Source organism: Protopterus annectens, chromosome 4.part0 (assembly GCF_019279795.1).
Source record: "Protopterus annectens isolate FY-2018-M chromosome 4.part0, PAN1.0, whole genome shotgun sequence".
Classification (NCBI taxonomy): domain Eukaryota; kingdom Metazoa; phylum Chordata; order Ceratodontiformes; family Protopteridae; genus Protopterus; species Protopterus annectens.
The window spans coordinates 1,488,800,484-1,488,826,998 of NC_056733.1; the positions used below are offsets into that span (position 1 = coordinate 1,488,800,484).

General features: G+C 41.3%; 1 protein-coding gene across 2 annotated transcripts in view; it reads left to right on the plus strand.

The window, feature by feature from the left end:
- The first annotated feature begins 7,574 nt into the window (after nucleotides 1–7,574).
- SOX30 (SRY-box transcription factor 30) overlaps nucleotides 7,575–26,515 on the plus strand; it is a 1,614,116-nt gene continuing 1,595,175 nt past the window's right edge. The window contains exon 1 of one of the 2 annotated variants that reach the window (XM_044069331.1): nucleotides 7,575–8,418. In XM_044069331.1, the coding sequence (XP_043925266.1) occupies nucleotides 8,106–8,418 (313 nt within the window). In that variant the 5' untranslated portion in view covers nucleotides 7,575–8,105. The remainder of the gene's footprint in view (nucleotides 8,419–26,515) is intronic. The other variant, XM_044069330.1, reaches the window with a different exon arrangement.

Here is a 26,515-nt window from a genome sequence, read left to right on the forward strand (position 1 = left end):
CTATGTTGTTATTCTGCAACTTTTGCTTTTCCTTCCTGACTTCTTTATCTTCCGAATCACTTGCAAATACTTCTTTCTCTATCTGATTAGTTTTCATTTTCTGTAGTATACACAGTCCTGTTTGATATGTCCCAGTTTTTTACAGAAAAAAAACATACAATTTGTCTATCATCAGGGCTTCCCATAATTGGAGGTGCTGATGCCACTCTCAGTATGTCCTGTTCTCATCCCCCACCTTTTCTACTTTTCCCACATCCTACTGCACCTACTATTTCAAGCCCATCTCCATCAGTACCAAGAGAAAAAATGCTATTCTTAAAAATATCTCTATTGTCACTCATTACTCTTCCTCTCATTAGCTTATGAACACATTGCTCTAATGTGTCAGCAGTTTCCTCATAAATACCCTTAATGTCATCTGGTATTCCTTTTATTTGTTCCAAAAACACATTTATTAGCCTATTTTGCATTTGCTCTGCCTGTTTTAGCATCCTGTCAGAAATTGTAATATTAAAATACTCTAGCAACTTCATAGTCAAAGTTTGACCTTGGAAATATGCCAAGATTATAGCTCTCATTCTGTCTAACTTTGAGTCAAACCTGCCTTCATTAGAAACAATGAAAGTCTTATAACACTTTGGAATAAATACCAAAAAACATATTTGCAGTGAATCATTCCATGCATTGCCAGCTGTATATGAAAGCCAATCTTCAAATGTCAACATATTGTAAAAAATATATTTCTTGTCATTCCAATGAGGAATGGTTTGTAACAAATGAGACTGTTGGTAGAGATGAACTGGCAAACCTGTCACTACCTGCACATTGGAGCACTGATGTTATCTGAGCTAACTTGCTCTGACACGTGTCTCTGTAACTCTACATGTGCAACTGTATATTCCTGTAACTTGTGTGTAAGAGCTTCTGCAGTGTCCCCACCCATATTTTCCTGTGTATCCATAGCTGCTTATATAGCAACATCAGCCCCAATCAAACTGTCTAAAACATTTTGCATATACTTCCTAACCTGTATGTCATATATATTTAACATTTGCATGTGTTTTTCATTAAGTTCTGTCAACTTGTCATCCAGCTGTTTGTCTGATAATTCATTATCTTTGTTAAAAGCATCCCACTGCTAACAGTGGGTCTGAAACATTTCAGCTGTTTTTACAACCTGTAAGCTTTCAGCATGATCTAAAAATGACTGGAATTCTCTATAAAAGGTAGAAACTGGCATTACAAAATGACTTTTGACTTCATCTGACAATTTTGACTTGTCCTGGATAGTCTTTACTGACAATTGCTGTAACACAGTTTTATGACATGTTAAACAAAAACAAGGATATATGTCTCCACAGTTAAAACCTGTAACTTGAGTGTTATACTTTTATACATACTGATCAAAACAATGAATCCATTTATACATATAAACTTTCTCACTTCTGTTAATACCAAGCAATGCTGTACTACATTTAACATCACTACTGGCTTGGTCATACCACTGATGTAATAATGTTCAAACTTTATAAGGAGTCCTAAGGAGTCTAGTTTAAGTCTATGGCCATATAATGTGTGCATTTAGCACTTATGTCCTTGATGGTATCCATGTTATTTCAGAAAGAGGCTTACCGTTTTCAGAAATGGCTAACAAGTGATCAGGCTGTAGACCGAAACTGCAAACTGGAAACTCCCTCTCTGTCAAAAATGCTGGTGAATGTCTCAGAGCAGGTGCAAAGATGAAATCTCAGTTTCACCCACTTGAAAGTTCCTGATACTGCTGAGCTGTTCAATACCGACTTTGAGCATGGTGCCAGCAAAATATTAACTAGTGCTATTCCTAGTACTTTTATGAATATTTAAAAGGTCCGACTTAAGTCTGGCATGCCACTGTTAAATTTAATTATCAGCATGTACACAGACTAACTGTACAACTATATATTCAGATATTTAAAAATGTTTACTGAAACAAGCTGACCAAGCACTACTGTGAGATTATAGTATTTTCCTTATAACACAGATCACTGCCAGACATACTGCAGCTCCACAGCTGACTCAGACTACAAAATGTCCACCAGATAGTCTTTTACAGCCACTTTTATCTGATTTCAAAACTTTGTCCTTGATAAAAACATTCTTTCCCTGTATTGAAGCATTCTTTCTCTGCAGTCTTGTCTCATCCAGAGAAAAACAGTTCTCAGCAGGCTGGAATGTTCTTTCATTGATAGGATAGTTTGTAATTTTTTTCTGCTGCATTAGCCATTTCCCTTTAGCAAGTTCATTCTCTTGAATATCTGTACACATTTACCTGTTTATGATATTCAACAAGCCACTATTGCTAATGCCATTTGTTATAAAAAAAAACATTCAGAAGTATAATACTTTTTGTTCCACACAAGCACATTCCATTAAGCTAATCACACTTGTTTATTGCTTACATTTTTTCTGTACTTGGAGATGCTGTGCTCTAAAAATATCACATTGTTATTATGATTACCAAACCTCTGTTACTCTGAAGGAAAAACAGTTCTACCAAATTATACATATATTTTTCTATCAAATGCATGTTATTACTATGAGGGAAACCAGTCTTTACTTTACATGATTCTACCACTTTTCATTTAAATTACTGATGCCACTAACATGTTAGCCATGTAGTCTGGTCTCCTGTGTACTAAATACCTTTACCATCATACCTGATAGAGGACAAGATCGGGAAAAATCACAAGGAATAAATAAAGCCAGAAAATAGGTGAATGCCTTCAAAAATATGTATGGCATGTGAAGGTGGTATGAATCAAGCCAAAACACAGATACATTTGGTTTATTATCAAATGTGCAATTGGACTTTGTTCAATTCACGGCAGTCTGAAACTTCCCATTTGATAGTATTGAATGAACGGACACAGAAATGTAGAAATGCACAACAGCGAATGCACTAGAGTATTAGCTGTTGTGACTTTCTACATTTTAATGTGGATTTCACTATAGTGGGGATTAGGAAATGTACCCTTTCCCTCACTGTAGTGCAATCTCGGAGTTTGTATATATAAGTAGCAGGGGTGTGGGGGGTGCAGGGGGGCTTGCCGCTCCTACAAAAATGGCCTTTACTGTGGGTTTCTCAGTATATAGAGTTGCGGAAGTGTGGTGAATGTTTGAATGTTGTCGAATTTGAACATTCAGCACTTCCGCATTCGACATTTTTCACATTCATTTTCTTTCCACATTCGCCCATACTGTTCACACAAACGTTAACATGTATATTGCAGGATTGTATAAATTATAGTAAACCGATACAGTCATAGGCTAATAGGTATATACTAGGCTAAGGACCACTAGGGCCCTTATAAGTATAGCCATGCAACCCGAATGGGACCCATAGATTTGATTTATATAGGGGATAATTTACTGACTGCCTCTGTCGATCATACTTCCAAAACAGGTACAGCTGAGAAGTGTGCCGCACTGTCTCTCCCACACACCTTCTGGTTAAAAATATATACATCTCTCAAATTTACTCTCAAAAGTATATCTATATATATATATATATATATATATATATATATATATATATATATATATAAAAAGCATATATAATATATATATATATATATATATATATATATATATATATATATATAAAAAGCATATATATATATATATATGTATATATATATATTTTTTTTTTTTAAGTGGGGGCTGCAGAAACATGAGTCGGTCATTGAATCCTTTAGGGAGGCTAGTTAATTTGCTAATCAGATTAGATCTGATCGCGAAACCCACTCCTGCTTCGCTACGAGGAGCCATAGGTGAGAGCTGAGTGTCAGGTGAGGACCGAAGTGGATGAACTGCTCTGAAGAGCATGACATGTTCGCCCATTTGAGGTACTACCTCTCTCTGGCACCCCATACACCCCAATATATATATATATATATATATATATATATATATATATATATATATATATACACACACACACACACACATACACACACACATATACATATATAAAATATATACATATGCATATACACACAAATACACGTGTGTGTGTGTGTGTGTGTGTGTGTGTGTATATATATATATATCTACACACACACACACGCATATTATATATACATGTATGTATATATATATATATATATATATATATATATATATATATATACACATACACACAGACACACACACACATGGGTCTACTGTTATATCCAGAAAAGAAAGGAGACAAAAGACCAGAAAATTGAGATGAAAAGCACGAAACCTGGAATCATGAATCGTGTAAGCATTCTCAGGGTAAGTTAACACTTGTCCAACGGGGGGAATTTGTGCTGTTTCTCCACTGTAGTGCAATCCCAGAGTTGATATGTATAGGTAGAGGGGTTGTAGAGGGTGCAGCCCTCAAATTGGGGGGTGTGGGGTGGACAGCCCTCCACCTAGGTGGATTTTGCCTGGTGTGGTGTGATTTCATGTTGTTCTGGGCAAGTATTCACTTGCCCTGGAATACTTATGAGAGATTCGTGATTACGGGTTTTGTACATTTTGTCTTGATCTTCTGGTCTTCTGTCTTTTCAGGATATAAAAGTAGACTCATATATATTATACACACACAAACACACTGTCCAGATTTTTGCCTCATATCTTAGGTCTGTTTCTCATAAAATATGTGGTTTTCCGGCAAATCACTGAGATGACCTGAGGACTCAAGTCACTACATGACATACATTTGAGTTTCAGACTTCACATCCTTCAGAAAATGCATGCTAACACAAATCCTGTTAGTCTAGCAACTTTCTAAGTTTATAAGAGCAATATTTATTATCTGTCCCTATTTTTGGGCCTTTGTCCCCATTATGTCAAGCTTTGTCCAGACTTCTTGCTCTAAGAGGTTGACAGGCATGACACACGAACACACACAGACACACACACACACACACACACACACACACACACACACACACACACACACACACACATATATACCGAATTTCAGTATTTCGAGACTATAAAGTTGAATGTTCGAAATGGCAAAAGTGCATAACAGCGAATTTGAATATTTCAAATTTGCAGTTATGCTTTAATGGTATGTGACGTATGAATGTGCCATGTGGATGGTTTCCGGTTTAGTATGTGGATTTAGGTGTAATTTAAGGTAAGTGCCTAATTTATAAGGGTTTTGGGTAGGTGTGTGAGTGTATACGAGTGTGTCTGTAAGTTGTACGTGTGGGTGAAGATAGGCAGGTAAACGTATGAGTGTTCAAATGTTGAATGTGGTGGTGTTTGTATATATGTGATGTGTGTGTGCGAGGGAGTGTAGAATGTCTGGGTGTGAGTTTGCTGTCTTTTTCTGTTTGGTGCGATCTCGGAGTTAGAATATATAAGTAGGGGGTGTGGGGGGTGCTTGCCCCCCTGCTTATTTGTAATGTAGGTTTTTAGTTTGTATTGTTATGTTTGTGTGTGCGTTTTTTTGTAGTGTTGGTAGTTTGGTGTTTGTTTAGTGTGGTCTGTGGTGTGTTGAATTTCGCGATTTTAAATCTCACGGTTTTGGAGTTTCAGTGTTGTTAAGATTCGACTTTGTAGTCTCAAAATACTGAAATTCGATGTTTCAGTATTTCGAGATTATAAAGTGAATCTGCACACACACATACTATATAAACACATGCAGAGACATATATGTATGCTGGAGGGATAGATTCCTGACCCAGAGACTCCCCAGACTCTGGAATAGGCTGCCCATACATGTCAAGCAGAGTGCCTCTTTGACCCTCTTCAAAAGGAACCTTGACGATTGGATGGGAGATAGGAAATTCACCCCAGGGATCACGTCAGTCACCCTGCAGGGGTCCAGGGAGGTAAATATTGTGGGAAGAAATAGCCAGGGAATTGTTATGGCTTGGCTTGTATAGGCCCTAGAGCCAATAGCCTAGTACCAACCTATGAACCTATATATATATATATATATATATATATATGGTACTTTTCCGTTATCTGGGCAACACTTTTTGCACAGTCGCTGAGCTCAGAATCCAGTCACTTGTCATGTCTTTTTAATGTTAATATAACCACATGTGTGTAAAAGTATTTTACTGCATAATATTTATAAAACGAGATATCATTTCTAAATTTTACACACACCTGGTTAAAAGACATGAGAAGGCACTGGCTTTAAGCTCAACAATCGCGTGTAAAGTATTTCTCCTTCCTGCTTACCAAGCGAGCAAACAAAACATAAAGAAATATCGCTTAAAAGTGTAAACAAACAAAACATAATGCAGAACACTGTGGCATATCACATGCATTCTAAGCATAGAAATAAAACGTAATTATTTCTAGAGAACGGGAAACAGCAGTCTTTCAAAAAATAGTTTGTTGCGACATTTTGAAAATGCACGGAGATTTATAAACACGATGCAGAATGTATCATTACTCTTGCGTCTGTTAATTCAAGTGTCAGACACTACTACAATAACTACTATGTTCATACTTTTAATCTACTTACACGTCAAACTTATATTGACCTCCTCACCTTTCTGTGCAGAATTAAAGTAGAATTTCAGCACTCTTGCCATGGAGGACCAGTTACAGGTCATAGTTTCAAAGAAGAAAGGCTCTTGATACAACACTGTTTTTAAGCTATTCTTCTACCTTCCTCCCATTGACAGTTTTAGGCCTCAAAACGAACCTTACAACACAAAACCAACATTGTAGCAGGAAAGAAAAGAAAGCATTCCGGCAGAAAGGCACATGGAACTCAGTGGTCATAAAGTATAACAAAAAATATTAAAAGTTTATCAGGTATATCTCAATCTTATTTGCTGTGGATGGCTACATATGCGAGCACGGGCTAACATTGTAAGCGCTCTTTACAACTGTTGCCCCGATAACGGAAAAGTACCATAAATATATATATATATATATATATATATATATATATATTTTTTTTTTTTTTTACTTTTTTGACATGTATAATTGTAAGCATATGTATAAGTGGTATTATTTTAAATAAGTAATCCTATCTTTTACAGGTTACAAGCCTTCATCTAGACTAAGGTTAGCACCCATCAGGTTATCAGCAGGACACTTACGGGTTGAGCTGCCTCATCCTGTTGCCTGCTGTGCTAAGTAGTGGGCCTTGAAAAGTCCTGCTTTTGAATCGCACTGAATTGTCGTGGAAAAGCTGCAATTACTTCCAGCTTTTCCTTGGCAATTCAGTTACGTCACCAACCTGAACCTGCAGGCAGAGCTATTCCCTATTTGGTCCAGGTGCTGTAAATCGTGCAGCAATTGGCTGCAATTCATGAAGGATGTGTGAAGTGGGGCAGGAGGAGCCCTGCAAAGATCACTGCTGTAGAGAGGTTTGTTTTTAGCACTTGTACAGCTGCTAAAGAAAAAGACACTTTCCCCCCCCCCTAACAGGTGAGCCAGCCATCCATCCATCAATCCATCTATCCAGCTGCTACTCCCACCAACCAGCTAGCCACTGCAGCAGTCAGCTGGCCGTTGTACCCATAACAGCATCACTTTCACCACTCCAGTGGTTACATCACGGTAGAAGGTGTGGCCAGTTTGATACTGGTCACACCCTGTGTACCACTTTGGCCAGTTTAAAAGATGAAATCCTAATCTAGGCAGGTGTATACATAATCGGGTGTAATTATGATGCTCAGAAAAAAACATATGGAATGAGCTGTGCACAAAATATACGCCTGGTTGTGCCATTAAGTTTTGGTTCCCATGAGAACAACAACAAAAAAAAAACTGTACTTCACGTGAGGTTGTGTCGCCATTTTGTCAAGTGAAAACAGAAAGCATTACGAGGCTACTATCCTCGAGCCTTTTTAAAGCGTTGGAAAAAATCTGAGCTCACAATTGGTCCATTCTATTTAAGTGACAAACATTTGAAGTAACAGCGGAGTTACCACGTAAGAAGGCACGAGGATTTTTCCGGAAAAATGTTAATGTTCAAAAACTACAGACTAAGTTTGTTGGTAATCAAATAGTGAGTGGCGAAGAAAGTGAGATTTTCTTCCAGAATCAAAAGTCATCACAAAGTTAAAGAAAACTGTCCAATCTGGGCAAACAAGGTTGCGGTATTTGGTGTGGAAATGAAGACAGAAAAAAACACGTTATTTAATGACAGACCAAATGCTGTGAAACTGGCAGATCCTGGCACAATGTTACCAGAGACAAGTAATATTCCGGATTTAAGTTCACCACCGGATTTAACGCTGCCGAAGTTCCTGCGCCCACTAACTCCCATCAATTTTCAGCAAGTCAGTACGCCAGTACATACTAGTGTTCTCATAGCGAGCAAGCTGCCTGAAAATTCATCTCATTTTACGATTAGTCTGCATGTGAAGCCGACTATAAAAATTGAAACAAAGGATCTTCATTTTACGGTGCCACCATCAGAAGCAGGTATGGTGGTGTAATTTGGTGGCCCTTTCCATGTTATGATATGCAATTGCCACTTTTCCCAGAACATCGTTTTGCCAGTGCAGTGGTAAATTTTGTGCATCATTATTCATTCCCATAGTGTGGTAATTCATTGAAAAGAGCAGTCAATAATTGCAAACATTAGTGTCTCGTTTGTATGGAAGATGCTTATTCCTGCAAATTGTGTAGTACTGTTAACTTTCAGCTAATTAAAATTTGCCACCGATTGTGGTCTTTCATCCCTCACTTATTTGTCTTTCCTCGCCATTACTGAGTGAAGTGATTAATATTATTAATTATGTCTTCTGTGAGCTTTCGTTGAAGTTGTTTAGTAAGCCATTATTATACGTGTTCCACATTTTGGAGATTGAAGGTTGTTAGATTGGAAATTTTTACCCCTGCCCTTGCTGCATTTTCTGAAACAGTTTTTTTCTCCCTTTGGTGCTTTTAGGATACATCTCGGCGATTGTTTATATTTAAGACACACCAGGATACGCAGTAGCAAGCGCCTCTAAATATTAAATATCATTGCACCAGCCCGACTTTACAAATCATAGCAGGTGGTCAAAAAGAGGAGCACTTTCTTTTGTGTTTATTTTTTTCCAAATACAGAGTGCTCATGTTTTAGATCCCATGGTTTAAGGCGTTGTTTGTAAAGACTTGGTTTTGTAATTTGATGGTGTATTTAATGCCCTTAACCATGTTTATCTTCATGAAAAAAATCGGTAAGTTTGGGAGGAACACTGATAAATCTTAGGGTAAAATATTGCACTATGCCTGAATCATAGCAGTTTAAATTATGCCTTAGTATAATTGTACAGCACCTGCACCCACATAAATTGTTTTTGAAAACAAGAAAGCCACCCCAATGAGCGATTTTTAAAATTAAAAAATACCACTTTCAGATCTCGGCTCAGTCCATTCCACAAATACCCAAACTGGTCTTTTTAGTCATAGGCTCATAGCTGTTAACTTTCTATCTCCAAAATGTGTAACACTCATTTGTAACGTGGAACGGTTAATAACACTGGCATAGCTCTCAACGAATCAGAGACATTCCCTAAATCAGGTACATTTTAAAAAAAGTAATATTATTAACCCGAGACATTTTTATGATGGCCACCCCCCCCCCCCCAAAAAAAATAATCATATTTAGGGGAATTGAGAAGGACCGTAAAGACTGTCATTGCTTATTAAGGGTAATTCACCACCTTTCCTTCAAAATTCACCAGTTTTGGGAGGCACAGAGCTAAAATATGATTCAGAATTAGGGACAGTTGAGAGGTATGGAAAAAGTATTATTGTATAAGTGTAAAATGGCATTATGTTGATGAATTAATCCATCCATCCTCAACCCCCTTTCCCATTTTGCACATGGGGTCGGAAGTCACCTTCAACAGTGGCAATCATCTCGAGCCAAGGTTTACACCGCCGGGTGGCTCTTTATTATACCGTTAATTTATCATTTAAAAAATTTTAACCTCCCCAATGTGGCAAACCTTATCAGTGTAGAACTGTAGAGAACACAGACTTCTTAACACGTGGAAAAAGGAGTATTCCTCGTGATAATCAGAACTTTAGAGACTAAGGAGCTTTCAGACAAGTTTGTTCCTAAAGTGGGTGGGGTCGGGTGGAGGAGTTCTCCCCTTGCAAGTTCAAAAAGGGAGGGATCTAAGGGGACAACCGCCCCGCCTTACAAACCGACTTAACGGAAAATAAAATGTGTGAACCGTGTTGAAATGATGCATTGCGTTTAAGTTATATATATTGCAAGGGGAGCTGGAGCAAAAGAGTACCAACAGTTTAACTGGAGTATTCGAGTTCTGTTTTCAAAAGGTGGTATTAGTGTTGGGTAGTCATCAGTATAGTGGTCGCTCACGTATTTATTTTTTGTAGCACTCTCATGATGTCACCGAGCTGTCTAACATTGAGCAATTCCTTAACCGCTTTACAGTGTGTTAGAGGCAACTATATTTCTATTAGAAGGTAAATGTAGTCTTACCTTGTTTCAGGTTGTGGCTGCATTTTTTTTTTTTTTGCGGTGCTGACCTCCATACGTAGAAGTGCTGCAATTTACTTTTTGCAGAAAATGATCATACTGTTATCTGTTTTAAACTTCTTGAATTCTCAGTCTGTTTTCGCAAGTGGCTGACATGTCCCGTCGTGAAGCATTCCTGTACTGAAGTAGCGATGCATTTTAAAAGCTGAAAAGCAAGAAAGTTGAGAAAAAAGTTCAGGTTTAGGGTTGCCACCGTTTCCTGTGGCCAAAGTGGGACATGTTTGTTTGTGGAAACATGAGATTTTTCCGGACAAACTTTATCTGTAGTCATTGATAAGAAACGAACGTTACTTTTTTTGGCCAAATAAAACTAGAATTTGAGATGCTTACACCGTTTTGTATAATGATGCCGCGGTGGTACGGCGGTAGCGTTGTTACCTCATAGCAATAGGTTCTCCGGTTCGATGCTGGGCTTGGGAGTGCCTTTTGTGTGGAGTCTGCATGTCCTCCTCGCGGTTGGGTAGCGTTCGAAAGACATGCGTGTGTAAATGGGCGTGCCTTTGTTGAAGGTTGGGTGTCGAGCTGGCACCTCTGGATTTCGTAAAAATCTACTGCCAATCATTAGTGGACCGGAGTTCTGCTGTGGCAACCCCTTACTGGGAAAAGCTGAAAGACAAACAACACTGTTTTGTATAATATTTAGGTGTTTCAGATACAAAATAATTGATCTGGTATTGTTAATCCTCATTCATTCCTTACGCATGGGTATCGGTTCCGACCTTGGAACTGAGCCAGCCATTTTCCAAGCTCGTGTTGGCTTCAAACCCTCGAGCTAAACACTTACCCACAATCCCCCTCTCCCTGTTACCTAAGATTTCGTTTGCCACATTGCCATTCAGTCGTGTCAAGCTACTTCTCTTGAGCTAAGTACAGGTATTTGTTGTTTAATAATCTTTCAGATTAATTTTCTGTCAGAAAAGTTTATATTTCATTGTCTCTTACCCTATCACATCTGGCGTACATATTTTCTTCATGTTTTTCTGCTGTTTTCGTTATCCTTTTACCGCGAGGTATTCTCTTTACCATTGCTGGTAGTCCTTCCTTTTTTCCTCATACCTTCGGGTATTCTTTTGTACCATTGCTGGTACCTTTTTCTATTAATTAATTTGCTGTCATAATAGATAAGAAAGGTAGCCCGGGGTTTAAGTGGTGTTCTGATTGTGGACACAAACTACCTACTTCTGATGCACACTCTTTGTGCGTTTATTGTTTGGGGGCATCCCACTTGTCTGTTGACCTGCCCTGTGCTATTTGTGAGAACTTTTCGAATAGAACCTTGTTGGAAAGGAAAAATGAGCCGTTACTGAAGGGACTTCTTAAATCTCCCTTTTAAGAGGCTATTCCTGAGTCGGAGGCCTCAACCCCTCCTAGAGCCCATAAGAAAATCTTCGATGTTCCTACCAAGGCTAAATCTTTGCCTTCGTCCCCGGCTGGGGACTCAAGCCAACCAAAACCTAAAAAGGCTAAAGTTTCGGCTCCGGAGATTACTCAGTCAGCCCCAGTGCTTTTTGGTGCCTAGACCTTCGGCACCGAGGCCTTTGGCTCCATTAGTGATCTCGGCTCAGTCTTCTCCTGCAGCCTTCACTATATCGGCACCAAGGGGCTCCTTGGTTCAGACTATTACTACTGTATCGGCACCGACCGTTCAGTCGGTGCAGACCTTGACCATGTCGGCTCCGAGATCTTCCTCGGAACCGTTGCCTTTATTGTTGACTCCAGTTTTGTGGTTCCAGCTTCGGTATCGACAACCACTTTGGCACCGATCCCTGTGTCAGTGCAGACCATGACCTCGGCACCGATTGACTTCGGTGCAGATACCCGTAGTCCAGTCTCTCTCGGCACCATTGTTCTCGGTGTGGATGGGTGAGATGGGCACCAAGTTTGCCTCTTCTGTGGACAGGCCTGTTTATCCCTCAGTCACCGTGAGGTCCACTAGAAGCCTTTCCAAAAATGATGTGTTGCGTCTTGTGGATCAGGTGCTCTTGGCCAGAGGTATCCCACCTCTCAGGATCTATCCTTCCTTGGGAGGTGATCACCCGTCTCCAAAGACCCCTTCTTATTCTCCTCCTTCATTGCCTTTGAAGTCCATGGATATAGTACAGTCTTCCCCTTCTGCGGTCCCCTTTATGGATCTCACTAAGAAACCGCAGTTGCCTTCGTGGCAGGAAAGTTTTGCTACGACCCAGGAAGTCAGTTGTGACATGCATAGTTTGCTGCTCCACAGCCATCCAGGGACTGGGTCGGCAAGCTGAGCCACTTAGGGGAGGGGGGTGACCCCTGTCCTAGACATGCACTCCTCTTCAGGTGGACCAGCCTTCCAACTGATGGAGAAGGCTTTTGCTGCTGCTGGCGATACTGGACTGTCTATACCTCCGCTCTCCTCTGGTACACTGGTTTCACAAGTCGCACCTAGCGGACACCGTGTGCAAGGGCCTCAGGACATATTCCCACATGAATCCCCTTTTCCGTTGTCTTCTCCAGCTTCTACCGCTGAAGAGGTCCACCTGAAAAGTTTGTGTAAGAGGAAGCACATGGACTCCACAGAGGAGTCCCTCACTGAAGACACAGATTTCTTGAGGGGGTAGGATCCCCCCGGTCACCATCTGAGGTATCCTTTGGTGATATCCTCAAAATCCCGAAACAGAGAGGTGACTGGCCGTCCTCTAATCTAACCTCTGAGGAATCTGTGTTCCTGCAGGCCTTTGGCGCCCGGCCCCCTATCTCCTGGGTTACTCCACCTGCCGATTAACTTGTCTGGCTTATCGTGCAGCGTGCTTGGAAGGCTCCTGATACCGTCAAAGCTATTCCCCGGAGGCCAGATAAGATTTTGTCCCTTCCTGCTTCAGATCCCCATTGGTCCAGAGGTCTTCCTGTGGATGCTTTGGTGGTGGCAGCCACAACAAAAAAGGATCTGGCAGAAGAAGAAAGCCAGACTGTCCATCCGCCTAACAAAGAGTCCCCGGCCCTGGACAGGATAGGAAAGTGCACCTTTGCTTCAGCAACCTTTACTATCAGGTCCCTGAATTATATGGCACACTTTACCTGGCTTCAAAGGGATCTGATTTCTGAGCTCTCTGAAACCTTGGCTGGTGCCGTGTCTGATGAGGTCCGTGACAGTGGCCTTTCAGCTCGCCACCATTGAATCAGTATCTTACTCCTCTACGCGACTGATATCTCACGCATCAGAAGGAGCAGCGGGTTCAGCTGCAGTCTTGAGATGACATGCCTGGATGCGCTTGTAAAATTTCAAGGAACCCTTTAAGGCTTCATTTCTTAATGCTCCCATTGAGGCCTCCTCGTTATTTGGGCACAAAGTGAAAAGCACACTTGCCAGATGTGAACAGGATGATAAGACCCTTTCTGCCGTAGGTGTCTGTTATTCTTCCCCTCAACATGTTTTCTCCTAAAACCAAAAGAGTGGGAAGATATGGTTCAAGAAATCTCGGGGTCCTTTCCGTGACACACAGGCTGAGTTCTCCCCTAGAGGCAGAGGGGGAAACTCACAGGGAAGACTCTCCTTTCGGGGCAGAGGGGGTCCGCTTAACCAGGGTTCCAGGGATTCTTTCCCTGGTCAGTCTTACCAGCGTTCCTGAAGAGCGGCCCAACTCCTTTCCTCTGGAGGTGGTGGGGGATGTTTCTCCTTATACCCTTCTGCCTGGCTAACCATCACCACCGACTCTTGGGTACGAAGGATTATAACCAGAGGTTATCATATCCCCTTCGATCTTTGTCCTGCCCCTTCAAAAAAACCTTCCAGACGTTCCACCCAGTCAAAGGGAAGAAGCAGCACTATAGATAGAAAAGCTGCTAAGAAAGAGAGTCCTCCAAATAGTCCCTCCAGACCAGATAGGATCTGGATTCTACTCAAGACTATTTTTGGTGCCAAAGAAAACCAGGGACTGGAGACCAGTTTTGGATCTCAGTGTATTGAACAAGTTTGTGAGAGTACAAACATTCTGGATGGTCACAATACAGTCTGTCCTCCCGCTTTTGGAAGAAGACGATTGGATGTGCTTGATAGATCTTCAAGATGCGTATTACCACATAAAAGTGGACAGGCCATCAAGAAGATTTCTGTGCTGGAGCCAGTCACTACCAGTTCAGAGTACTGCCTTTCGGACTCTCTACAGCCCCCAGAGTGTTAACAAAGTGCATGGCAGTTGTCACAGCTCACTTGCGACTTCAAGGATTCCAGGTGTTTCCATACCTAGACGACTGGCTCATTTCCGCCCCACCAGACATCTACTGGAAAAAGCCCCTCCTCGCTGCTCAAAGGCTAGGCATAACCATAAACTGGCAAAAATCCAATCTCACCCCATCTCCGTCGACAGAATTTATAGGGGTTATCGTGGACACAAAGAACTGCAGAGCTGCCATTCCAGAGCACAGAATTCTAAGGATAAAGCAACAACTGATTCCAATCCTTTCAAGGCAGAAATCCACGGCTCACGCGGTTCTACAGCTGTTGGGTTCCATGGCAGGCTCCATCACCATTGTTCCCCTGGCCAGGTTTCACATGAGGCTTCTACAATGGCTACTGCTTACCCAATGGTATCCTTTTCAGCCATGATTCGAGTAACCCACAGGTGCAAACAGGATTTAAATTGGTGGATGACACACAGTCTGTCACAATGGTCTCGCCTCTTCTCCCCCCAGAAACCCAAGGCAACAGTGACCACAGACGCCTCCCTGATGGGGTGGGGGGGCTATGTCAGGGACAGAAAGTCCAAGGCACTTGGTCCGAACTGGAGGCCCATCTGCATATAAACATTCTAGAGCTGAGGGCGGTGCTTCTGGCATTGCAAGCATTCCATCCCCTTCTGCCGTCTGGGACAATTGTGATTCAATCAGACAACATGGTGGTGGTCTGGTACATCAACAAGCAAGGTGGAACCAAATCTTACCCCCTTTGTCGAGAGGCCATGAGGATATGGCAGTGAGCGATGGCTAACAAAGTTTTCTTCTAGCAACGCACATTCCCTGGAGTTCCAACGTGATAGCAGACAGACTCAGCAGTTGCATTCTTCAACCTCACGAGTGGTCCCTGAATCCCTTGATACCGGCGGAGATCTTACACCACTGGGGCCGTCCTTGCTGCGACCTCTTTGCATCCCCGACCAACTACAAATGCAGCAACTACTTTGCCCTGATTCCCCCTCCTTCTCCCTCCGGGACAGTCACCCAGCGACGCTCTAGTTCATGAATGGCCCTCAGGTCTTCTTTATGCATTTTCACCCTTTTTCCCCTCATTCCCCAGTTTATGAAGAAAGCCCGTTAGTTGAAGAGCAAGGTGATCCTCATAGCACCATATTGGCCTCGACAGATTTGGTTCCCCTTCCTTTGGCCTCACCTACTAGATCGACCATGGATTCTCCATCCAACCCCAGAGTTGATCTCACATCCACAGAACCTGATTCATCCCAACTTGAACAGCATAAAGCTCACGGCTTGGCTACTTCACTTCCCTTGATTGCCAGGCAGAAAGATCTTTCATTACCAGTACGTGATATTCTCATTGAATCTCATAAGTCTTCCACTAGAATTACTTATCTGAGCAAGTGGAAAAGATTTACCTGTTGGCTGAAAGATAAACAAGTAGATCCCTTCTCAGCACCAGTGTTGATAATACTAGACTATCTGGCCGACCTTTTTTAATCAGGTCCATCGGCCTCTACCGTTAGAGTTCATTTGGCTGCAATTTCTAATTTTCATGAGGGTGTCTAAGATTCCTCTCTTATGTCCCACAAATTGTGCAAGACCTTCATAAAAGGTGTAAATCATCTGAAGCCACCTTTTAGAGAACCTATTCAACCATGGGATTTATCATTAGTTCTACAAGCGCTGACAGTGCCACCTTTCAAAATTGCCTCTTCTTGCGACCTCAAGTATTTGTCATGGAAAACCTTGTTTTTGGTCGCCATTACTTCTGCCATACGTTTTTCTGAACTTCAAGCTCTATGTATCAAGAGTCCATACTTGATTTTTCATAGAGATAGTGTCTCTGACAACTAATCCATCCTTTCTGCCTAAAGTGATCTTTGAAATGTCCATTAATCAAGCCATTGAATTGCCAGTTTTCTTTCCCAATCATTCAAACAGAGGAGAGTATTGCCTACTACTTAGCTGAGGTTTCATCTAGCTCCTACTCTGTGATACTGGAGGCTTTTTCAATGTAGGCTCACCATTACACTTGAATACCGATAATATAATCAATTAAACCTAGGAATATTCCATTATTGCATGCGTCTTGTCTGAAACTAAAGGTGGTGAGTGGACTCTTGTCTGCACTGTTGGTTTCCTGCCTTGCAGTCTACCACTTTACCCTCTGGGCTACACTTAATTTCACATTTGTGCATCTAGATACCTTGATATTTACTTATATATATTGCTAATTGTTAGAATATGTAAGTGCTGTTCCCACTATAGATTTCTACTTCTGTTTAAATTCTACTACCTTGTATAACAACTCTAGAAGCATTTGTTTGACATTTTTAACTGCTGCTTTATGTTGTACCAATAAGTCTACAGTCTAAGCATTTGCTTTATTATTATTTCAATGGTTAAATGTTCCTACTTCTGTTCTCTCACCTGCATACACCCCTATACTACAACCTCCTAAGCATTCCCCTCTCTCCTTCCTTTAGCCTGACATACTGCAATATTTGTAACCACATATTCATATAATTTCTTTCATTTTCAGTTCACTCCCGCTGTATCTGTACCATCCCAGGTGCCTCCCAGTACACTGCTTGGAACCCTGGTTTCCCGCCACTGAGATTTGGAAAACACTGAGGAATTACTGCTGTTACTGTAATCCCTCCCAAGGACTAAAAATAAGTGTATGTACCCTATAGTAAACTATAGCTCTACCCTCATTCTACCCTGTTGTCTACCAACCCAGTGAGATACAGCTAGCAGCCTACCACAGTATTAATTTTTTCCTCTCTCATTTACAAGACTCCCCCCTCTCTCGAGTACCTGAGGTCTTTCCCTTGCACTTAACTATTTGGCCAGTAGGTGGCAATGTCTACCCTCTAATTTTTATTCTACAATTTCTGAACAGATCAACAGTTTGAAACTGTTCCCCCTATCCTAGCAACCGTCAGCTTACCTCTTTAGTTTCTCTTACACATAGTCCCCACCCCGTACCTTAATACCCTGGAACTCCTCTCTGCTTCACTGATACACTCCTGCTGCTTCTCTTCCTTGGCTCTTCTCGCTCCGTTTGCCCTGCGGGCTCACTCCGCTCCCCTACCCTACCCCCAATTCTCACCCACCGCCACTGCTCCTACATTTATTTCTGCTGTAAATCCCTCCCCTACTCCACCAACCAATCCCCTCCACTCATCTACTCCTCCCCTTCCTTCCTCCACCTGCCAATCACTACCACTCCTCCCCACCCACTAAAGTTTTCCTTCACCCTCCTCCCTAATAAATCTTCACAGAAATCATCTACCATGCCTCCCCATACAACCATTCTCATCCCATCTATCTGTATCCTGTTCCTACTCCCTTTATACCTTGCTACCTCCTACACCTACATCCATCTTCACCCTTCCTTCCTATCAGACCCCCCCTCTACCCTCCTCCTCTTATCTCAAAAACACACTTTCATAACATATCCTCCACTTTAGTTCAATCTCTACCACTCCACTTTTTCAGACTAGAACTTCTTCCACTCTCTATTAAATACTGCAAGCCTAATCTAATACACTACTATTCTCAACTATCTAACAATCCAAAACTACTTCTACCCTTCCTCAACTACCTCTACTTATCTGGGGACATGCACCCTAACCCAGGACCAGATTCCACACCTACCCTTGCACCCCCTGTCATCATTAATAAGTCCAATCTTAAATACCTAAAATTCCTCACCATTAATGCCCAAAGCCTAAAAAATAAAGTAACCCACTTTCATGGTTGGTTAAATCACAACTTGCCCGACATTGTAGCCATCTCTGAAACATGGCTAAAACCTCACATTAGCGACCCTGAATTCCTCCCCTCCCGGATACCAATGCCTCCGATACAACCGCATAAATAGAAAAGGTGGTTGTGTAGCCTTAATCTACTCCAACCAGCTATCCATCACCCCATACCCCAACCTCATCCCTCCATTCAACAATGCAGAACTAGTAATAGGCCTACTAAAATTAAACCACCACAAAAGTATCTGCATAATTTCCCTCTACATCCCCCCTGGAAATAACACCAGTACTCTTGAGGAAATCCTACCCTGGGCCTCCTCCAATATCAAGCTAGAGACCTATGTACTTGGAGATGTAAACATCGACTGGAATAAAATCAACAACCCTTACCCCTCCTTATCCATCAATCTATTTAATTACACCCAACTAACTGACTCCATTACCAGGCCTAACAAAACAATCCTTGGTTCCATACTAGACTAGATCCTAGTATCCCATCCAAACAAAGTCATAAATTCCGGTGTCATACCTGACCCATTGGGAGACCACTTACCAGCATTCACCCATCAAGCTACCCCCTTTTCTCCTCAATTACACCAGTTTATCCAGACTCGAAACCTCACAAACTTTAACCCAATAACTTTCTAATTTCCTAAGACTAACTGGAACCCCCTAAAACCCTTCGTCTAGGCCAAGCCATTGAGTTTTTCAATTCAACCTTTTTAAATATCCTGAACTCCCTAGCTCCAATAAGAACAAAAAGAGTAAAAGCCAAGACTGCTGCTTGACTAACCAGACACCAAAAAACTTATGCTACAAAGAGACAAAACCTTGAAAACATATCTCCAACACAAACAGCCTGAAATTATACTTGGATACAAGCAACTACGCAACCTTGTTAAAAAAAAACAAATAACTGGAGACAAAAAGTCTTACTATACCAAACTTCAGTTAAATAATCCAACAAACCCCAAACTCTTCTGGAACTCCATTAATTCCCTTCTGAACCCAGGTACTAAAATCAACCCCTGTCCAGACACCAGCAAATCTTGACCATGAAATAGCCTCTCTGTTCAATTCCTTCTTTACCAACTCTATAGAAGAACTAACCAAGTCCTTCCCCCTCACACCACCCAATCCTCCTCACCCCCTACTCCTTCTCCACTTTTGAGCTTAAACCCATCTCAACCTCTCACATAAAGAAGCTACTGTCTAACCTAAAACCTTGCTCCAACACCCCTAACAACATCCCATCCACCTTCCTAAAAACAGCCGCAGATGGTATCGCTCTCTCCATCAGTATCCTGATCAGTTTATCGATGCTGGAATCATACGTTACTAAATTATGGCGTTCCGCCTTTATTCTACCTCTCCATAAAGGAGGCAAAAATAATAGTACTTTAAACATCCGCCCCATAGCTATCCTCTCCCCAAGCTCTAAACTCCTTGAAAAATGCATCCTCCTTCAGCTTATGCCATTCCTAACCAAACAGCAACTAATCACTCCTATCCAACACTGCTTACGACCTGGCCACAGTACCATCACTGCTCTTCTCTCCTTCCTACACACTGTAAACCTCGCCCGTGACTCTGGAAAAATAGTTTCTACAGTTCTACTGGATTTATCCAAAGCATTCAGTAATATCTCCCACACCCACCTCCTAAACCATCTTTCTAATCTTAATCTCTCCCTCAGTACCTTATCCTGGTTTTCTAATTATCTTTCTGACAGGTCTCAGGCTGTAAAATGGGAGAAAGGCACCTCTGCCTTCCTTTCTACCCCCACTGGAGTACCTCAAGGATCCATACTTGGCCCAATGCTATTCAACATCTTTATTAACGACTTCCACAAAGCCTTAACCAACATCAAACTTGTGCATTACGCAGATGATTCTACTTTAATCTGCTGTGCCTCAAACCGTTCTGAACTCCAGTCACCCAAACTTTCTCCTCCACTGAAAACTGGATGCTCCAAAATCATCTCTCTAAATGCTAGCAAATCCAAAATACTTCTATTCTCTCCCTCAAAAGCTCCCCACATTGACAAAACATCATTCCAAATCACTAGCTTAAACAATTCTACTATAGAAGTTGTCCCCTTCACCAAATTCCTCAGTGTTACTGTCGATGAACACCTAAAATTCGATACTCACATCCAGTAAAACATTAAGAAAACCCATTTAAAACTTGGCTTACTATACAGAAACAGCCACTTCCTCTCTCCCTCCACTAGACTAACTCTAGCTACTACCTATCTGCTCCCCTCACTACTATATGGTGCTCCCCTACTAACTAATTTATCCGCTACTCTTACCTCCAAACTGGAGGTCTGTTACAATAAGATTTCCAAATTTGCTACCAAGGCCAAAGCCTCCTCTCACCATTGTGCTTCCCTTCATTTGCTAAATTGGCTTGAGCTCCCCAACCATTTAGATTACCTCCAACTCATCACAGCCCACACATTATTATTTCAACCAACTAGGTGTCCTGCACTATCTTAACATCCTCCAACCTTATACTCCTCACAGAACTCTCAGATCTACCCACCAAAACCTAATCTCTGTCCACAAACCCAACCGCCCTGCAGGTCAGCATCTCCTATCATTTTCCTCAGCTAAAAAATGGAATTCTGTCCCTACTTCCCTAAGGACCTGGAAAAACTTTGAAAATTTTAAAACTCAGCTACATTCCCATCTCTTCTCAACTAGGAAATGCAACTGTGCTCTCCCCTTCACTCCTCCTAACCACTCCTTCCCCCCTTACTCCCCTGGTTAACTCTGAACTCTAGTTGATCAGTTGACCTGATACAATTTGTACTCTCTGTAAATAACAAAACTATACTTTGTATGTTAAATGTTATTGGCTGTTATTCATGCTAAAACAAAAATGTAATTGTTTCCTTCTTGTTGTTCTTCTTCTATGTATGTTAAATGCTATTGCCAGTTTCTCATGCCAAAATGAAATTGTATTTGCTTTCTTCTTAATTGTACCTATCTAAAGTATGCTTTGCAATAATTCACTGTAATATTCTCTGTAACTAAACTGTGTAATGCGGAGCTTTTCTCCCTGGGCCTCCACTGAAAATGGGATTCCTGAGCCCAGTGGACCTCCCTGGTCACCAAACAGGAAATAAATAAATAAATAATAATACATACCCTAGATATTCACAGGCTAATTCTTTTTTACTTAAACAGGACTAGGCCTTTTCATAAATCTGACCAGTTATTTTTGGCTTTTTCTGGACCTAGATTAAGATCTGCTGTTGCTAAGGTCACATTAGCTAGATGGTTGAAGGACTGTGTGACCTTCATTTATACACATCGCAATGTCTCGTTGCCTACTACCATGAAAGCTCATTCAACAAGGTCGGTGGCAACTTCTGCTGCCTTCCATGCCAAGCTTCCTTACATGACATCTGTGCAGCTGCAACTTGGGCTACGCCTCATACCTTCATCAATCATTACAAATTGGACTTGCCCTCCAGGGAAAGAGCATCTTTCGGTTCTATGGTGCTCAGGAATGTCCTTCCATGAGAGCCTCCCAGGAACAGAGGTAGCTGGGGACACTGTCCCATGCATAAGGAATGAACGAGGATTAACAATATCAGATAAAGAAGTTATGTCTTACCTTAACATTCCATCTGTATTGTTGAAAATCGTTCAGTCATTACAACCCTCCCTCCTTCCCCCTTCTGTGGTTTCTAGTGGATCTCACCTTCCGGTTCTTTTAGGTTATTTGACCAGAGTTAGCCTCTACCTTCTTTGACTTGCAAACAGGTAGGTAAAAGGGGACAGGGAGAGGGGGATTGTGGGTAAGAGTTTAGTTTGAGAGTTTGAAGCTGACGTGAGCTTGGAAAATGGCTGGCTCGGTTCCACGGTCGGAACCGATACCCATGCGTAATGACTGAACAAGGATCAACAATACAGATAGAACGTTATGGTAAGACATAACTTCTTTTTTTGTGCAACTATTAATAGACATTTATGAAATATTTTTTCTCATAAAATTTCAGGACATTTGTCATTTTTCATTTTTTTTCTGTAGACAAATGCCCAAATAGGGACTGTCCTGACTCCTGCGCATAGAGAGACAGGTGTTTATTTTATTGACATTTCTTTTTACAAACTCTTTATAAAAGTGATGTCGATTGTGAGTGAGTCAGTTAGCCTGTGCATGCATAGCTCTCAGCTGTCCCTGATTTTGACTCAAATTTTTGCTCTGTCCTTAATCCCTCCTTGTGTGAATTTTGGAGAAAAGGTGAATTACACGTAATAAATAATGGCAGTAATTCATAGCCTCTCAACTGTCCATATTTTTGGTGCGTTCCTCATAATAGTTGTAGTTTTATGGACTGGCAAATCACTGGGATGATATAAGGACTGAAGTTAGTAACTAATGACAAGGATTTGAGTTGCAGACTTCAGATCCTTCAGAAAATGTATGTTAAAAGAAACCCTGACTCTAGCAACTTTCTAAGTATACAAGGGCAGTATTTAAAATATGCCCCTATTCTGGGCCCCCCTAGCAACTTTCTAAGTATACAAGGGCAGTATTTAAAATATGCCCCTATTCTGGGCCCCCCCCCCCATTTTGTCAGGCTTTGTCAAGATTTCATGCACTAAAAGGTTGAGAGGTAAGGGCAGCATTTACAGTTACAGAATTTGTTTACTTCACAGCAAGGATGTAGCCAGGCTACTCTTTGTACTCTACTGAGTACATTTTTTTCTGAGAATCATATCAACATGGCTTTTTTTCAGCACATATTATGTTTACAGTTGGCTAAATGATTGCTTTTAACAACAGGTGCAGTATTACTAATTTAAAAACTACATTTTTAATAGTTTTTAGGGGAAACAGCTGAAAAAAGTTACTTACATTTAGGGATGTCATTGTTCCTCTTTACTCAGCCCTCGTTAAGCCAATCATTGACTGTAATGTCCATGTTCACATGTAGATATCTGTCCATATACATGCAACAATTGGTATGACCACACAGATACTTTACTAAAAGGATTTAAGGCCTAAACAACATGTCCTACAAGGACTGACTCAAAGCATTGTTGCTGTACCTTATATCCTTCAGACTGCTAAGAGGTGACCTGTGTCTGGCTTACAAAGCATTCTTCAACCCAGTATGGATGAATTTTCTGCACATCCGCAATTCAAACGGCATCAGAAGTATTCAGTCTATGGATATAAACCTCTTCTGCAACATGAACAGAGAGGTTTGGAGGGACGGGTATATCTCACAGAGGATACCCCTGCTTTGGAACAAACTCTAAATTCACATAAAACAAAGTTCATCCCTCTCCATATTCAAGCACAACTTATATTTAGAGATGGGAAACACAAAATTTACCCCAGGACTACCCCATGTACCACTAATGGACAGAGGCAGGTCCTAAATGCTTTATCCCGTGCATGAGTTCTTAATATTATCTTTCGTATGGTCCCAGTTATTTTCACTGGGGGTAATCTATAATTATCAACCACAGGATGGTTAAGGACAATCTGTAACCAAATGGAGGTGTTATTTTTAGTACAAAAAAGGGATATTGGCTAGGCTTAAAATGGCCTGCAAGGGCAGCTAGCCTAGTACTTAACTATGAACCTACGAACCTAACGCCCCTTTTGGTATGTACCTCACAAGACCTCTACAACAACTGGAAAGACCACAGAAATACCTCACAAAGAGGATTACTGGCTCATAGGTTCATACTAGGCTATCTGCCCTGGAGCAATTTTTTGGCCTCAAACAGATGCCCTATGCAGACCGTCTCAAAAAAACTATAGCTTTACTCCATCGCATATTGCCTACTCAGGGGCGATCTCTGCCTAACATACAAAGCTATGTCAAACCCAGAGCTGTTGGACATGCTCCACTTAAAAAAAATCCCAATCCCTCAGAGCTACACGCTCTAGGGACCTAAACCTTGTCACCACAATAAACAGAACATGCTGGAGGGATAGATTCCTGTCCCAGAGACTTCCCATACTCTGGAACAGTCTACCTATCTATGTCAGACAGAGCTCCTCATTAGCACTCTTCAAGAAAAATCTTGATGATTGGATGGGAAATGGGAAATTCACCCCGGGGATCACTTCTTTGGCTCTGCTCGACAGGGGCATAGGAAAATAATTTTCTTGGGTGGCGAAAGCCAGGGTACATTTCTTGGCTAGGCTTGTATGGGCCCTAGGGCCGATAGCCTAGTACCTACCTATGAAACCTATATAAAAAGTATATTAATAGCTTAGTAGTATTAATATGTTGAGTAAGTGTCAAGGGATCGCAGGCACAGCAATATTGCCATGAGGAAATTAGCATGGGAGCATAGCTCTCAACCAATCAGGGACAAATTTCAACAGAATCAGGGACAAATCCAGAAAAAAAAATCAGGAACTGTTTTAAAATATTAGCATTATTAACTTGAGATATTGACAGAATAAGAGAATGTGAGTTAATGCACATTTTCTGAAGTAAAATAAGTATATAATTGTAATTATTGTCATTATTTATTAAGTGTAATTCACCATCTTTTTCACCAAATGTTGTCAGTTTTAGGAGGGATTAGGAGGGATAAAGCTAACATTGGAGTCAAAATCAGGGACGTTCTGGAAAATCAGGGACAGTTGAGAGGTATGGAGGGTGGGGCTAGAAAGGCAGGAAGGAGAGGGAACTCTTATAAAGGTAAATGGGCAGGTAGGGGAAGTGTTTAGAAAGCCACAGTAGTCAGGCAAGATGTATCTTCAACAGCAGAGCAGGACAGAGCAGAACACTCATCCTCCATCCCTTCATTTTAAAAACAGGAAGGGGTGTAGATAGCATAAGATTAGAATCGGCAGGCACTGACTGATTCATAAGAGTAGGTAGGTGCTTTCTGATCATAAAGATCGGAAAGGAATACCCTGTTTTTTCCCCAGTGGGTTTTTGCCTTTCTCAGCAAGTGTTAGGTAGGTGTCGTAGCCACGAAGGTGGAAGGGTAAACTTAAAAAGCTAAACTGCGAAGGAGTGCTGATGGCCTGGGGAGGGGTACAGGCTTGGACAGCTTGACCTTTCTTTGTGTGGGCCACCCCTGGTTTAGCTGGCAGGCTGCGGGCCACAGCTTGGGGTTCTGTAAGTGGCAGATCCCCTTCATCTACTGATGTCCGGCTGAATGGTGAAGGGACTATTGGTCTTTGGTTGCAGATCCCTTCAGCCTTTGGCGTTACAGCGGTATTTTATGGTCTGGTTCATTTGACTTCCTTCCAAGTTCTGCCATTTGCAAACATCTGCATATTCTTGGTTTGCATCAATTTGGTTTGATTGGCATTGATGTCTGATCTGGCACTGATATGACACACAATCCAATCTGATTGGCATAATAAATATAGGGCAGTGGCCATCTTTTCCAAGCAAGTGTGTTGTGTCATTTGTTAAATTATGTGCATGCTTATATTCATCCAGAGGCAGTAAGTGTCCCTGATTATTTCTGGATTTGTGCATGATTCATTAAGAGGTATGTTCTCAACTGCCCCTAATTTTGACTCAGTTTTCATCTCTGTCCCTCTTGATCTCTACCAAAATTGGTGACTTTTGGGGGAATGGTGGCAAATTACTGACAGTATTTATAGTTATAGACTTCTTTTACTTCAGAAAATGTTTATTTATTTATTTGTCTTTCTTTGCCGGGAAAGTCTGACTGGGCAGTATCTATTTTCAGTGGAGGTATGGGGATAAAAGCTCTGTTTGTTTACATTGCATCACACTTACTTCCAGTTAAACAGAGTAGTTACATTTCTATGTACATATATACATACAGTAGTTGCACATATAGTATTTACATGTATACGTTCTTAAATTTTACAGAGGTGGAAGTTACTAAGAGAAAGCCCACATACAACTTAGTGGATTGTACAGGCAGCAGTTATGTATAGGACTTGTTTTGTCATTTCAGTGAGAGTTTGAAAGTAGTCTGTTTAAGGAAAGTATTTGGAGAGTATACTACGGTGAGCACAAAGTCTTTAACTTGGTGATAAGCATGTGCAGGACCAGGATTGGTTAAGATAAGCAGTGGTTTAAAGTGATTTATTGAGTTTGTCAGAGAATTTT